The sequence below is a fragment of the Choloepus didactylus genome, chromosome 3 (genome assembly GCF_015220235.1).
Source record: "Choloepus didactylus isolate mChoDid1 chromosome 3, mChoDid1.pri, whole genome shotgun sequence".
NCBI lineage: Eukaryota > Metazoa > Chordata > Mammalia > Pilosa > Megalonychidae > Choloepus > Choloepus didactylus.
In genome coordinates, this window is record NC_051309.1 from 109,417,788 (window position 1) to 109,434,657 (window position 16,870).

At 37.1% G+C, this 16,870-nt stretch overlaps 1 protein-coding gene across 2 annotated transcripts in view; it reads right to left on the bottom strand.

Moving 5' to 3' along the window:
• Window positions 1-16,870, bottom strand: part of EMCN (endomucin) — a 112,980-nt gene that overhangs the window by 10,817 nt on the left and 85,293 nt on the right. For both annotated transcript variants that reach the window (XM_037830335.1, XM_037830336.1), the window contains exons 6-10: window positions 9,614-9,697; window positions 9,325-9,381; window positions 7,659-7,754; window positions 2,883-2,907; window positions 1,694-1,755 (exon numbers count right to left, since the gene is read on the bottom strand). In XM_037830335.1, coding sequence (XP_037686263.1) covers window positions 1,694-1,755; window positions 2,883-2,907; window positions 7,659-7,754; window positions 9,325-9,381; window positions 9,614-9,697 — 324 coding nt within the window. The remainder of the gene's footprint in view (window positions 1-1,693; window positions 1,756-2,882; window positions 2,908-7,658; window positions 7,755-9,324; window positions 9,382-9,613; window positions 9,698-16,870) is intronic.

Sequence of the window (16,870 nt, forward strand, 5' to 3'; positions counted from 1 at the left end):
TTAATTCTGAGCTATGAATATCTGTTGTAAATCACCAATTTCAGTCTTGCCATATCACCAAATATTTTCCATGGTAGATTGGCTGGGTTGACCTTTTAGGGTTTATTTTATTAAAAGTCACATGATTTCCAAATTGAGGTTGGCAGAAATGAAAGTACCAGAGAATATATATCATCATTTCCATGATAATATTTCCTCCTTAGACCAGTGACCTGAAAAGGCACTTACAAAGAAAAAGGAAGCATCGAGGGGTCTTCTTAACTCTCTCATCATGCTGCATTCCACTTATTACTGCTGTTATTACAAGAGTGGGAGATATTAGCCTACAAAGATTTGCCCTTGGTCCCCTCAGAAAGGATCAGATATTAAATCTGCAACCAAGAAATAGCTGGTTCTCCTGGGGTTTTGCCCCTCACGGAAGCTTGGCTCTGGTATCAGTTGTCCTTCCTCCAGTGTGGTGGGTGATCCTGACCCCAGCACACAAGGAGAGCCAGGCGCTCATACACAGAGGATGCTTCCAAGTGCTGGCTAGCAATCAAGCCACAACTTCGATAACCCAGGAAGCTGTGGAGTGTTGGTTAAATTCCCAAGTGAATAAGGAGACTGTGTAAAATTATCGTAATATCTGCTGTTAAGCCACAGGCAGATTCTGAGAGCTTTCCCTGCTAAATGGGGTACTGGTTCTCAGGGTCACATTTAGCCTGCTTTATCAATTTCAGTCCCCTTTTCCTGACCTAGTGGAATAGCCTGGACTGCTTAGTCAAGGACTGAGAATAGCTGGGAGAAACCTGTGAATAGTTTCTAACTAACTATCCTTTGAATGAATTTTGCTTCTTTGTCCATTCAGATCATTACCTGTGAGAGAACAGTGTGAGAATAAAGAAAATGTGTATATCAAAGAATGGAATAGAGAATGGAATGAAGTTCTCTTTTAAAAGAGAATGAATCACAGGAGGGGTTTGGGCAGGGCTTTGCAAGCTTTGAATGCTTCTGCTCTTGAAGTCCTCTGTTTGCCTATTGTAGTTTGTTCTAGTTGGACTCTCCTACCTGAAATTGCAACCACATTCAGCCTGTGGTAACTTGCTCTTGATCTGGGACAATATTTATAGCTTTCTGTTTTTTAAAATTCTTTTTTGTTAGCAGAAATATTTATAATGGAGTTTACCATTTTATAGCTCTCACTTTACATAGCAGATAATCTAGGACTATATTGTATAGATAAAATTTGGGGGGGGACTGAATATTGTAGATGTACTAATGTAAGTTAATTTTTAAATTAGAGCCACATGGATTGTTTTGTAAACCAATAATTGCCTTTTGTGGTAATGTTTTAAAGATATGGTCTGCTCAAAACAAGAATTTTTGTTTTCTTTTTATTCTTTCAAAGCTACTTAGTATATGATTTTTCATTGTTCTTGATGTAATATAACTCATACAAATCATATCTATATTCTGAAATATTTTTACATTTCAAATCAAATTACTTTACCTAAGAAATTATAAAATTATAAGAAATTGTATTTCTAGGGCTCCTCTTTCCTTCATGGCAGATTTGTATTTATTGAGAGTAACAAATTGACAATTTCTAAAGAAATTATGCTTTTCAGTTATGTCTAACATGAAAAAAAACTAAAGCATACAGTTAGATTTTGAAAGAACCATTTTCCATTCAATCAACTGTATGGGAACTTACCAGACTCAAGAGAAATTGTCTTAACAGTAAGAAGCTTCACACTTTCTTTATCGGACTGAGGTCTATTTGGAACAGGAAACATTAAGTTAGCACCACAGTAATTAGCATTGTATGTCTGTGAAAGAAAGTAAGCATGATATAAACAGAATGAAGGGGACACACACATACACACACACACATAAAGTTTCTATGGCAAAACCTGCAGCTCTTCACACACATACACACATATACGTTTATAACACTTTCTACTTCTGGAATCAAGTCAATAAATTCCAATAAATCCCTGTCACTCTGCTACAGTGGTGAACATCAGCTCAATTAAACAACAATATGGGTCACGTGAAGCAGTTGTCACAAAGTCTGTATTGCATATGTCAACAGCTCTGAATTAAGAAGAGAGAAGGGTTTCCAAATGTTTGGACTGATGCCGAATTCTGGGGATGCTCCTTTTCAAGGAGTCCTGGGATCCTGCACGGTGCCTGAACTGTCTACCTGCCCATTTTAACTGAGTTCCCACGTCTCTCTTCTTATATTCTAAACAGTTTCAAATCCTAATTCCTTTCCTTGGACATCTCAAGGGCTCCCTTTCTAATTCAGATGGGTAGGTAATGTAGAAGTGTTTTTCTAAAGTTCACAACTGGAAGGACATACAAACACACTTATGTAATGACAGACTGCAAATTGAGGTCAACAAAGAAAACTTAATCACAGAATTTGCTTTTCTGAGATTAAAACTTGTTTGCAGCCTCTCAACTGTAATGGTTGTGTGGATTGCTAACTACTGTTTTGTTTATTTTATCTTCTGTTAAGGAGAAGCCATTTAGAGATGCCTCAAGGTGCAGGCAGTGATTTTTCCCTAATTGGGATAAACATGCTGAAAATATCACTGGGAAAACTTTTTTAAAACTCTAGGTATTCTTTTTATATGGTCATTTTTCTCTCTTTTAAAATCATATATTTCGATTTCCCATTTTGTCACTTTATCCAAGCTTAAGAGCAGTCTTCTCTTTTCATTGTTAGAAAATTTCTGTTGAATAGAGAGCTCTGATAAATAGTTAGCCAAACCATATATCATGGTTTTGACACAAATTCCTTTAAAAGACAGAAAAAGTGTAACTAGAGGAGCAATAACTTCCTCTATGAAAATAGATTCAGGGTTCCTATAAACAATGATTGAGGCTTTACTTACTGGTCATTTCCATTTTCCGGCGTGCCTAAAAGAGAAAGCTGCTATTAGAGTTGGAAGGAGCATGGCTACCAATCACCTGAGACCCCTGCCATATTCTGTGCCGAGACGCTGTTTGGTCTCAAAGTTCTGCACTGATGTTTCTAAAGTCAGTTTATAAATTTTTCTTCCCCCAGAGACCATTTCCTCAGGGTGGCTAACACTCACCCTGACATTCATGGACTAGTCCTCATTAGTCAACTTCTGAACTTAGTTCTGGACTAATTTTGATGTTACGATTTCGTATGACTACCGGAAACCACTGTCCATTATCACACACCCCACAGACACCAGAAAATGTTTCAGTTTATTTCAGTGGCTCTGAAAAAAAATCAGCTCAAAGTATCAAATTATTCTTTATACCAGAGAAGTGAATTTTCTACCTTACTTTATACACTGGTCTTTCTGGGGACACAAGTCACTATATTTGAGGCAAGCAACAATATAGATAATCGCTTCTAATTACATTGTTAAGCCCACTGATTCAGCCTCTAAAAAGTATCCTGCAAAATGTCACTGAGGCTACCAACTGCCACTAATCTTTTCCTTGCTTTGCCAGGCTGTTTCACAAGTGTCCAGTAGATAACAACTTGGGTTTAGGAGGAGAATTCAGAATGAGCCACTCTGCACAGGAACACAGCCTCCTGGGAGTGGAGGTTAGTGGTCAAATCTTGCATTAATCTGTGACCACATATCTGTCAAAAGACTTCTGGACATATGGCAGAAAGGATTATTTTAACTTAGCTCAGCACTGTTCAGGGCCACAAGTATATCTGTCTCCAGGTTTTTTCTTTCATGGTCATGCGCTTAATGTCTTACCTAAGAAATCTTTGCTTAACCGAAGTTTAAGATTTTCACCATTTTTTGATAAGACTATATTTTCCCATTGGATTTCTTTACCACCTGTATCAGAATCAATTGACATATGTGTGGGTCCATTTCTTGATTCTTTATTCTTTCCATTGACCCATTTATCAGTCTTTATGCTAATACCAGACTATTTTCATTACTCCAGATTGACATGAAAGAGTGTAAGTCCTCTAATTTTTTTCTTCTTTTTAAAAATTATTTTTTCCCTCTTCTTAAGCCAGACCAATATACCTGTACATCTCAGTTAATGAATGGGCAGTTAGGTAAGCCATGTCTAATGTGATTTGCCTGAGGTCCTTCTTGTTTTGCCCATGATTTTGCTCATATTTTATTCCACTGCTACTGACCTCCTATCTCTTAGATTCCTTTCATTTCTAATTCAGCTCTTGTCATTGTTATATGCCCTTTGAACATAATTTTCCTGGCTTTTACCATCCTTGTTTTATAGTGACCTTGACTTCCATTTGTATTTTGGCTTCTTCTATTTCTGTCATTTTGGCTAAGATACCCCATCAAAACCCCCTTTCCCTAGGATTTAATCCATGGCACCATAGTTGTTCACCAGCTAGATCTATCCTGGTCTTCCCTATCATCAGTAAGGTTTTTTTTTAAATTCAGTTTATTGAGATACATTCACGTACTATACAATCATCCACAGTGTACAATCAGTTGCTTACAGTACCATTGTATAGTTGTGCTTCATCACCACAATCAATTTTTGAACATTTTCATTACTCCAAAATCAGTAACGTTTTAACAGCAATTTTTATGATTCCTATGAATATTACCCATGATAGTCATAGCACTGTTTCAAAATGAGTTGATATCTTTTGCATGTTTGTTTTAATATTTTTCCTTAGAGTACAATAATGATGGCTTCATTAGCAGATAGATGCATGCCAACAAACTACTTTCTGCATAATATGCCTTTCTTATTAGGGTTAAAGATCAGAATACTGTTAACATTATCCAGATTAGCTTAGTTGCATGCCAGAATTTCTGATTTCATATTGTCTTCCAGAGAGCAGAGTGGGTTTATTCATTTTCTCAACTTAATGAAATCTCACCCACATACATGAAGAGCAATTAACTGTGGGTGTTTAATGGTGCTAATTTAATGGTAACAGTGCTGTAAATTCTGTCTGGAAAACAAAATTAACAATAATCAGGTAGAGCTGGCTAATTGTACAATTGCCAAACTTAGTTATAAAGTACTGTATATCTTCTTAATTTTCCATTGTCATATGAATTGTATACATTTTTTCTGAGTAATCCAATTCATACATAGAGTCCTCTTTAGAAAATTGTTAACTTTTCAAATAACTTATTTTCAAATCTTCAAATGCAAAGCATATTTTTAGTTCAGAGTATTTTTACAAATGGATTTAGCACACCAATTTTTACCTTTCCTGTGTACTCGACACCCACGAGCTTCAACTAGGATGGCTGATTTCCCATAAAGGAGAGGCTTGCTGATTTAGAGACTTAGAGAAATCACCAATTAATCTGATTTTGTAAAAATGCTATTTCCCTTCTGGAAACTGTTTAAGGAAACATATTTCAGTTTATTCAGTTACTCCCAAAGGAAAAGACACTCATCTGTTTTCTTCTTATTTTCACCAAGAGCTAAAATGAACACTGCTGTTTCTGCCTCGTAACTTTCCCTACCACTGTCATGCTCATGTCCCAAACTGTCCATATGCCACGCTGTCAGAGATTGACCTGAGGGATAGCATTGTTGGAGGCAGAATCCATGGGATAAACAAAGAATAGTGTGGCTTATACATCTTATACAACAAATTGTTCCTTACTTTTTAACAGCTTATGATGTTGAGGTAGAGTTTTGCTAGAGAAATATTTAGAATCCAAACATTAAAAGGGAGGGGGCTTCTGTTTCCTTGAAAATTTTCAAAAAAAAAAAAAAAAAAAAAAAAAATTAACAAGCAAATATTATGGATCTGCCACGTATGAATAGTTTAGGGTTTGTGGCTTGGGTTTCCAGATGGGAGGGGAGGTAGCACATCAAGAAGTAACTACAGCACAGTACGATGAATGATACTGGAAAGTTTTGTAGAATCAAAGATGAAAGAACAATCAATCCATTCTTCTGGAAGATGTGGTGTGTCATAAAACAATACAGTAAATTGGTGCTTGGGTTGCATTTTAATGGATAAGTTGGAGAATAGGTGTGATATACGAGCAAAGAGGTGGGCTGAACATTCTAGGGAAAGGAATGACATGGATGTATGACACCACATTGGATGCCCAGGGCACAACAAGTTTTATTACAGTGTGACTAGAACATAAGTTTAAGTTGAAAAATGACAGAGGTTGAAAGAAAAACAGCCCACTGAGGCTTCCATAACTTAATAAGGAGTATGGACTCTATCCTCTCAAAGGTCATAATAGGTCACCAAAGATAAATCTTGTGGTAGAATGAAAAATAGTTTTGGAGCTAGATTTACAGACGGAGTCTGAGAGCAGAGATGCCATTCAGATATTATAGTAGTCCAGGCAAGAGGCATCAAGAGTCAAAGCAATGGCGATACATAGCAGGAGACAGAATTGTGACATATTTCAGAGGCAGGAAAGACAGGACTTGAGTAATTAAATGTGGACATTGAGGGAGAGGGAGGAAATAGAGACTAATCTAAACAGAGAAAAATGAAGTGTTAATTTAATCAACTGGGTATGAGGATCGTGAATGAAACAAGAAGGCAGGAGAAAAAGAAAATTTTGAGGAGGAAAGCAATGAAGTCAGATTTTTTTAAATCTGAACAAGCTGTTGGTGCTCCTAGTGGAGATATACAGAGGCAGTTGGTATTTTGATTTGAGCCAGGACATAGGTCTGCAATGGAAAGATGGATTGGAGTTAAGATGACATAGGGGAGAGCTGAGCCATGGGAGCTGAAGGGGAATTCAGTTAGACTATAGAGTAAAAAGATCCCGGAACAGAAGAAAGACTGCATGAAGTAGATACTTTAGTTAATAATAATGAATATTGGTTCATTAACTGTGACAAATGTACCACACTATCATAAAATGTTATTAATAGAAGAAAGTGGGTGTGAGGTATATGAGAACTCTCTGTACATCTTGCAACTTTTCTGAAATCTAAATCTTTCCTAAAATTAAATGTTTATGTTAAAAAAAGAATCAAAAAAGAATACAATTATGGGAACCATAAATATTTAAGGAACAAGGGGAGGAAGATGAAATGGCATAAGGGGAAACAACACAAATAATTTAGAACCAGAAGAGAACAGTGTCATTTTCAAGGAAAGAAGAATGAGTTTTAAATGCTATCAGAAGAAATAAGATAATAGAGAATTGTCAAGCAAAAACCCCACTAAAAATAGGAATAGTGTTTAATTCTGAGAGCTGATTCAATTACCTGAACACACAGACATGGAAGACACCTTCTTTGGAAGGCAGCTGTGGTTCCAAGGAGGAAAGTAAGTCATAGTTGACTTTTCTTGTGATTATGGGCCCCTAAGCAAAATCTTTAACAAGACCTCCTTTTATTCTCTTTTATATGGAAATGGAAAAAAAATTCAGTACAGACAAGGCATGTCATTTTATATTCTTTACTATGATATTCTGAACCACCTGCAAAACTGGGGCTATTTCCATAGAAAGAATCTGCCCATATTTAATAATATCTATCTAGAGAAACTAATCCCCTCTCCTTATATTCACCAGCATTGAATGGATTTCTCTGCCCATTTTCCTCCATTTCTGTGATCAAGCAATATGGCATTTTATTTCTTCCTATAACTCCTCTCCTCCCCTAAGTGTTTAAATTCAAGTTTAGATGGGGCACATATTCTCCTTTTAGGAAAACAAACAAAACAAAACACTGTTACCTACCTGGGTCTGTCTTCCAGCACATTCGATACAAACCCACCAGAACAAATACTGAAAGTGTTATTACAATCAAAGCAATAACTACCGGCAAAATAATACCTAAAAAGTGTTAGAGAGATTGTCAGTTAGAACAGCTACTGAATTTCACAAAACCTATAGTTCACTCACTAAGCAAAAGTATGCATACCTCCTTTCTTCTTTAAACGTTCTATTAAAATATTTTATTTTAGGCAAAGGAGATTTATCTGATTCACAGGTTCTGCCCTCGTTGTCATTTCTGATGTATCCACTTGATGTCAGTCTTGTAGCCTTTCTAAAACAAAATTCCAACCCTAAGGGAGCTAGCTCCTCCACCTTCCTGGAGACCAGAGGAGTGAGGAGATGAAGGACTGGCAAGGCATAAGATACTCTCTAGACCTATAGTTAGAGCTACATTCATAGCTTATGTTCCTTCATATTTTATAATAGAGTTGCTGAAAAAAATTGCATAGCCCGTATTGAGACTGCTCTAATCAAAATGCTGGCTTTCTAAAAATCTTGCAAATATTTTTTCCATAATATCTTTAAACTAGAAAAGGCATAAAGTAACATAAGTGGATATCATAGTGGATGTGATTTTTTAAAATGAACAACATGTCTCCAGAGAGATTTTAGTGTGTGAGCAGCACATGTGTGTTGACATGTGGCTTGCATGTGTTTGGGGGAGTGGCCCGCAATGCTGTAAGTTAGGGAGAATTTTTCCTTTTTTTATTAAGAAGATGGTTTTTGCTGTTTTTGGCATCTGCCTTATTTTCTGCAGTCATTTCCCATATTAAAAAGTCAGTGATGCAGGCAAAAAATTTTCATAGGGATATAACTGGAGAAACAGAGTTATGGTAGAAGCTATTGTTACTAACTAGGCATTCTGCTTGCATATGAGCTCTTCATATATTTATCAGGGGGTGAGAATAGTTATCCAATTCATTTCTGGGTGTTTTATACCACTGTTATGGTTAAATGTTTGTTTTAAGTCAGTTCTGCTAGGTTTGTAATAGACCTTGAGTGACACCTGTTGAATTAAATGCCATGGGATTACCGTCATTACTGCCTCCCCAAATTAAGATGTTATGAATAAGCAGGTCAATAATTTCTATGCTGACTTATCTAATGGAATAGCTTTACCTAAACCTAGGTTCATCTTTTATGATATCAATGTTGTATATATTCATCTAATTCTTAATTGCTAAGGAAATTCTATATTCTATACTCAACCTTAGCATACATATGCATGTTATGTGACATATACATGTATTACCTCAAATAGGGCATTTTAAGAAAGGCCATTTGTAATGTTAAGATGAAGTCTGTAAAAGTGAACAATTCATTTTTATGAGGATCTCCGCTTGTCCACTTGGACTTATCTGAGTCTAGTCTATCAATTCACCTTTGGCACTTGGTGGGAAATGCTTAATGCTAAGGTAAGACAAAATCCCAAAGTTACACTCATTAAGATTGAGAACATTTGTAGGAAATTCTCAAAACAAGGGACAGTTAGGTGAGTTTTATAATTCGATTGCAGGTTCAGTAATGTTGAGAAAAGGGTGTCCATGATTTAAGCCCTTCCCTTATGCAGCACATTAAAATATTCTGCATATCTACTACCACGAATGAAGATATGTCTGTTACTCACTGGAATAAGACGGGTTTGTTGAAGAAGCAGCACTTGCATTTTTTCCATTCTCAGTGCCTATTATTTTAAGAAAGGAAAAATAAGTCACTGTTGGTTAATGTGTGCCACTCCTTACATGCCCTCTCCCCCATTTAAGTAAGCATCTGTGATTTATGGTTATGATGCTTCAAATGAAAAAAATTCTATCTCATCCTGAAAAAGCTCTGCTTTTTTTAATGAACTTTGGAAGAGTTTTCTTGGTGAGGAAGGGTCAAGAAAAGCAAGTTTCCACTCTTTCACAAAGTCGTACCTTGGGACTCTGAGATGTTTTCTGATCTTGATGTCGAGGGTAATGCACTGGTTTTAGAAGATGATGCATCTGGCTGTATAGTAACTGTAGGAAAAGTACAAATCCAGAGTCAGACTATAATGTTAACTCTTCACACTGGCTTTCTTTGCAGAGTCAAACAGTTTGCATTTCTGAAGATCTGTGAGGACTGCTTATCATGGAATAATAGGATGAACAATGTTAACGCCAAACCATAGATTTATTATTCCTCCTGGAAAAATTATTAAATTTGGAATTACAAAATCTTGGTTTAAGCATTGTATCATCAAGAATGGGCCAAGAAAACTCAAGCATGTATGTTATCCTAGGCTACAGCCTGTGTAATCTACTGTTCGTGTTTCTTGCAAACAAGCTAATCTATATGAAAGCATTATTCAGATTTCAAATATTATCAATTTTGTGAAAGTAATTTTTTTCCATTACACACTTAAAATTGGCAAAATGCATAGGGGTTCACATTTTATAGTGTTTCTGAATAGTTAAGGATAAAAACTTGGAATCAAGTTGGTTGGAAGGGTTGGTTAAAAATCAGAGAAGATGCCTTTGTTTCTATCACTAAGGCTCAGTAGTTATTTAAATTAGGTTCTTTATCTAGAGTAACTGTCACTTAGTTGTTTTTCTACCACTGCCCATGCTCTTTTCTTCCAGGGAAAATATTAATTATGAATTTATTTTAGCCCCCCCCTCTTTTTGCTTATTCAACATTTGTCATCTCAACCAAGAATGAAACAAAAATTGCCAATAAAATTATATTAATCAAAATCTACATATCTCAATAAGTTGTAGGGAAATACAATTAATTAGAAGTTTTATAAGTGTGTAGTATTTAGTCCTGTGAAGTTGGGATAAAGTGTAGTTTGTGTTTAGAAAATTAAAATTACACATACACACACCCCTCATTCTCTTTCTTTTTTGGTGGGAAGTGCTCTATTTTTATCACACCTCTTTGTCTTGTCTGTCCACTGACTTGCAAGTTCTTGGAAAGCAGAGACTATAACTCCCACCATACCCCAAATCGAACTCTGGCTACATTGCATGTGCACTAAAATGCAGCTGACTGCTTGGCTGAACTAAGAGGTATCTCTTATGAATATAACCCTCTTAAGAGTATTGGGGCCATGTATAATTGCATTGAAGAAACTGATAGATAGTGCTGCCTTAGTTCTTTCCTTCTTTGCTACCCACATCCCAGAACACACTGCATGCTCATACATTTTTGATGTCTGTGGGGGAAGAATAATTTTTAAAATCTGTACCGTGCCTGCCATGCAAGAGATCTGTGGGAGGAAGCTAGATATATGCCGATAAGAACAAAGAAAAATGTCAGGCTAGTGTACTAAGCAGGCCGAAAAAGGAATATTAAATGAGAGTGGGAACTAGCTTAAACCTTGGTACTTTTTCAAGTGTCAAGTGCTTTGGTGAGGCTGAATGCTCTCTCGGTTCTGTGGGTTAGAGAAGAAGATGGTTGGTTAAATAATCAAAGGTATTAATCCACCTGTGATTTCCCAAGGGTTAACTTTCAAGACTCCACAAGATTCCTACCTTATTACTGTCTCACAGACAGGCTAAGCGCTGCATATAATCTATCTGTTTCAGATAAAATTCCAAGATTTCCTATTTAAAATGTGTTGATTGTCCAGTGGCCAACTGCTATTACTAATGGTCTATAGGTAATCGATAAAATAACCCTTCTTTATTCTGTCCTTCAGCAAGATCGTATTGTTGAAATTATGATACTGCCTGAACTCACAAATTGTGAGTCTAATGTTTTTCATTCTGTGGCTAAGATAGAGGGATCCTTGGTGTGCTCAGTGTTGGTCTTTGTGGGTTTTGTTGAGACTATTATCCTATGTTGCTACCAAAATAGCATTGGCAGAGAAGGTGCAGGAGCATTGTAGTGCGGCAGTCGAGAGCATGATTCGGAAGCCAGAATGCATGAATTCTCATTTAACCCTAGCACTGACAGGCAGTGAGATCATGGGCAAGTCACCTAACCTCATTATGCCTGAGTTTCCACATCTATAGATGGGGATTATAATAGTTCTACATCACAGTGTTGTGAAAATTAAATAAGTTAATAAATTTAAAGTGTTTCTATTAGCATTTGATACTAAGAGTGTTACCTATGATGATTATTAGGCTCCAAAGAGCTGAATCTTCCAAGCAAAGTCAATCTAATTTTCTAAAAAATCCTAAGAATCAAAATATATAAAATAGACTTTTCAGACATTTCTGTGTTTTCAGATGCTTCTTTGCTCCAGTTAGGAACTGGAGGCACTGGAATAAATTGTGCTCCGAGATGACGTGGTAGCATCTGATGACGCTCTTGAATCCTAACTTTCAGTGATGGTAATGACTACTGAACTGTGGATGTGTTCTGTATGATTTAAATCAGGTGAGAATTTGGAGTAGGATGTTTGAGGCAGAGAAACCCAGGACCAACCTTGTTGTAATAATATTTATCTACATTTACCCCATTAGTGTCTGGCAGGTCTATGTCCTTGGCCCTCTCCAAATTCTTTGATAAATCTTTGGGAGATTGAAAGACAGAAGATCTTATTGATGGAAATGCCCAAGAGCACATGCAGTGGCCATCAGAAGGTGCCTGAAAGACCTCTAACTACAGGCTGTGTAATTGACAAGGCCTCAGCTGTACTCTCAAGTCTATTGCAGTTGGTGCTGATGCCACACCTGCCCTGGTCTGCTCCCAGCTAATGACTGAGCCTGGCAGGGATACTAAGGCAAGCTGGTTCCTGGGACACACTGACTCTTCTGAGGACAGATTTTGTCTGAAGGACTCCCTTATGGCCTTCCTGACTTTCCTTTGAGTGCATGGCAATCTAGCATGCTTCCAACCAACATGCCTTCCCTGTCTCCTTCTCTCCATGTCAGACCTCCATTGCAGTCTGACAGCTCTTCCAGCATCTCCAGGTGCTCTCCTCATTTTCTCTCATAGGCAGTTTCCCTAATAAAATCCTCAGCTGCTTCTTGAGCTCTAATTCTCTGAGCATCCAATCAAAAACAGTCCCCGATGACATTTGTTTAAAAGATCACTTATATTGGAGGCAGAAATGGAGCCTCAGAAATTTTAAACTGGAATCAGAAGACTTGGGCACTGGTCCTTACACATTTGTCTGTTTCTTATTTCTCCCTTCTTGGGGTGAAAGAACCTGAATCTTCCAGTGGGGAACCACCTCTCTCCTACCTCATGTGGTCACATGAGATGCTCCTTCTTACTCCACCCTAAGGAATGCTATATGGCCAAAGTTCTCTCCTGGGAGTTTGAGTGTAGTAATTCAAGGATAGAAACTGGTTGAAGCTGAGTTATTTACAGAACGAAGCTCTGGAGGAACTGTCTATTGACCTACTGTATCCTATCCTTCTTTATTCTGCCAATTTTCCAGTATCCTTTTGATTTTAAAAAAAAATGGCTTAAGTTAACCAAAGTCAGATTCTGTTGTTGTAACCAAATAATCTTGAGTATTATGCATAACTATTATTTTTCTTTTTGGTTAATCTTGAGTATTATACATAACTATTATTTTTCTTTTTGGTTTCTGTTGTTGTAACCAAATAATCTTGAGTATTATACATAACTATTATTTTTCTTTTTGGTTAATGGAGAGTGGCAGTTTGGGACTCCAGCCCTTCTCTGTTAGGGTTTGGAGGCAGCTCTGGTTAAAAGTATGGCCACTCATTCAAACAGAATCAAGTTTGAGCCACATATCTACCTGTTACTTGTATGTTATATATAAACATACAAGTAACATGTAGATATGTATCTATATATGTCTATATATAGAGAGATATGTACTTATATGTGTATATATATACGCTTACATGTGTGTATACATGTATATGTATATATGTGTGTGTTTATATATCTATTTATTAACCTTTATAAGTTTTGCTTTACTCATCAGTAAAATGGGCTTCAAAAAAGCACACACCTCAAAAAATTATTATAAAGAATAAAAGATAATGCATGTAAAATGCTCAATACAAAGAAACCTTTCAAAATTAGCTATTCATTTTTTTATTCTATGAATATTTACTGAGGATATACTATGAGCTAGATCCTGTACTAGGTATTAGAATTTAAGAGTTATTTGTCAATGCCCTTTGTGTTCTTGGAGAAAATACTTTATCAAACCAAAGAATTACAATCATAGTCATGGTCTCATGTTGCTTGAAACTAAACTTTGGATAGAATGGCAAATAATTTTCACTTTGAGTGCCAACCGTATGCATTTGGTAGTGAGTTGTATGCTGTGCTCAGAAGGATTATGAAGCCATAACTGAGAAAATGAGACATGATCAATTTGCAGAGGCTGCTAAGGGCACAGAGGAGTTGAGTGGCAGCACCATGACACATATTTCCCAGGCCTGACTTTCCAAACCTTGTGTTTCATATGTGGCAAAAATGAAGCCCAGAGAGATTTAAGAGACTATTTAGTGAGGGAGGTATAACTAACACCCTGGTCTCCTAATCCTTTTCTGGTGTCCTTTCTACTATACGTATTACCTCTCTGGTCTATGGACAAACACACAGGGGTCATCCTTTTGAAGCCATTAGTAAAATCTATGTCTACCTACACAGTATGACTTAAAATACAGTTTAAGCTTCCCCAAGCCTAGTTCAATGCCCCAACACACCCTCCACCCCATTCCAACCTGGACCAAAGTCTCACTTGTGGATTTGTCAGTTGGATTACACAAGTACAGTTGGTAACACTTTCTCTAAGAAAATATCTCTTAAAATGAATACATAATACCTATAATTGTGGTAATTCTACATCCAGATTTTCCAGAAAATTATCAATTTCATTTGTTTTGTCAGCCTCCATGTCAGACTATATATCCAAATTGGGTTTCCAAAGTACAGTGACAATTCCTAGAAAGATTTCACACTAACCAGGTATTAACAGACGAACACACGTATGACACAGACATAAAATGTTCATCATATTATTTAATTAAAATTTGAAAACTAGAGAGAATGAATTGAGAGGACAGCATATGAGATACAGAGATATTAATGGGAGATAGGAGTGGAAGGCAGTAGAGAATAAAACATTCTAGTATGAAACAGAAAATAAAACTCTGTATTCTATTTTTGTTTCTCTTACGTTGCTTACTATTCTTTTTGGCATGTAGGCACTTAATATGTGCCTGAGAGACCACACTCAAATTAACTGAATGACCATTAATTATTTCCCATTATTTATAAATAATTGAAACTGTTCTTTAATTATAATTTTATGAATTAATGCCCCATTTTAAGAAAGAACATTTCAGCATTTGACAAGATAAATCATTCCCTCATCCTTAACACATTTTCTTCATGTGGCTTCCACTATACCTCCCTCTATGGGTTTTTCTCCTACTTTATAGCTTATTCTTCTCTGTCTCCCTGGCTGTTCCCTCCTCTTCTCTCTGACCTCTTAAGCTCGGAGTGACCCAAGTCTCAGGCCTTGGCCTTTGTTTCTAATTACGCTCATTTCCTTGGTGATTCCATCCAGTTTCAAGGTGTAACTATGACATCAGTGTCAGTGATCCCATATTTATACCTCTAGCCCAGACTCCTTTACCAAACTCTAGATTCATAAATCCTGGTCATAAATCCTGGTCAGCAAATAATAAACATCTTAAACTCAACATATCCAAACATTAACTTTTTATCTTCAGCGTTCCCACTCTCGTTGATGGTTAACCATTCCTTCCAGTTGCTAAGGCCAGTCCTCAAATTATTTTTGACACATCACTATCCTGTGCAACATAAAACCATCAGGAATATCTACTAGCTCTGCCTCTAAATTATATCTAGAATTTGTACATCTCAGGCCATATACCCTTTTACCACCCTGGTCCTAACTACCATCATCTCTCTCCTCAATAGCTTGTAAAAGTTACCCATACTTCAATCAATAGTCTCTCCTGGGCTCTCAGAGTGATACTTACAAAACATTAGTCAGATATGTCACTCCTCTGCTCAAAAACCCCACTGATTCCCCACTACACTCAGAAGAAAAGCTGAAGTCTTTGCGAAAGTTCACAAAAACCTCTGGAATCCACCTGGCAAATCTTTCTGCTTGGTGCTGGCCCAAATTACAGCCCTTGCCTGAGTTCTAGTTCTGCTGGAATGCTCTTCTCCCAGGTATTGGATGACTCATTTTCATCTTGTCTTTACTCAGATCTTCTCAGGGAGGCCAAACTTGACCCTTTGTTCTACCTGCAAACTCCTCCCTATATCTCTAAACTTCACAATCCCTCCCTCTTACACTGCTCTACATTTTCTTTTTCTTTTTTTTCCAGTAAAGTAGAGCAGAGCTTTATTCTTTGGCCAAAAAATGAAGAAGCATGTATCCATGTCTTAAAGGGTACCTTCTCCCCAAAGAGAGATGGGTGGAATTCTTTTTTTTTTTTTTTTTTTTTTTTTTTTTTTCATACAAAACAAATTGTACTTTCGATTGTTTACAGTACCATTACATAGTTGTACATTCATCACCTAAATCAATCCCTGACACCTTCATTAGCACACACACAAAAATAACAAGAATAATAATTAGAGTGAAAAAGAGCAATTGAAGTAAAAAAGAACACTGGGTACCTTTGTCTGTTTGTTTCCTTCCCCTACTTTTCTACACATCCATCCATAAACTAGACAAAGTGGTGTTTGGTCCTTATGGCTTTCCCAATCCCATTGTCACCCCTCATAAGCTACATTTTTATACAACTGTCTTCGAGATTCATGGGTTCTGGGTTGTAGTTTGATAGTTTCAGGTATCCACCACCAGCTACCCCAATTCTTTAGAACCTAAAAAGGGTTGTCTAAAGTGTGCATAAGAGTGCCCACCAGAGTGACCTCTCGGCTCCTTTTGGAATCTCTCTGCCACTGAAGCTTATTTCATTTCCTTTCACATCCCCCTTTTGGTCAAGAAGATGTTCTCCGTCCCACGGTGCCAGGTCTACATTCCTCCCTGGGAGTCATATTCCACGTTGCCAGGGAGATTCACTTCCCTGGGTGTCTGATCCCACGTAGGGGGGAGGGCAGTGATTTCACCTTTCAAGTTGGCTTAGCCAGAGAGAGAGGGCCACATCTGAGCAACAAAGAGGCATTCAGGAGGAGACTCTTAGGCACAAATACAGGGAGGCCTAGCCTCTCCTTTGCAGCAACCGTCTTCCCAAGGGTAAAACTTATGGTAGAGGGCTCAACCC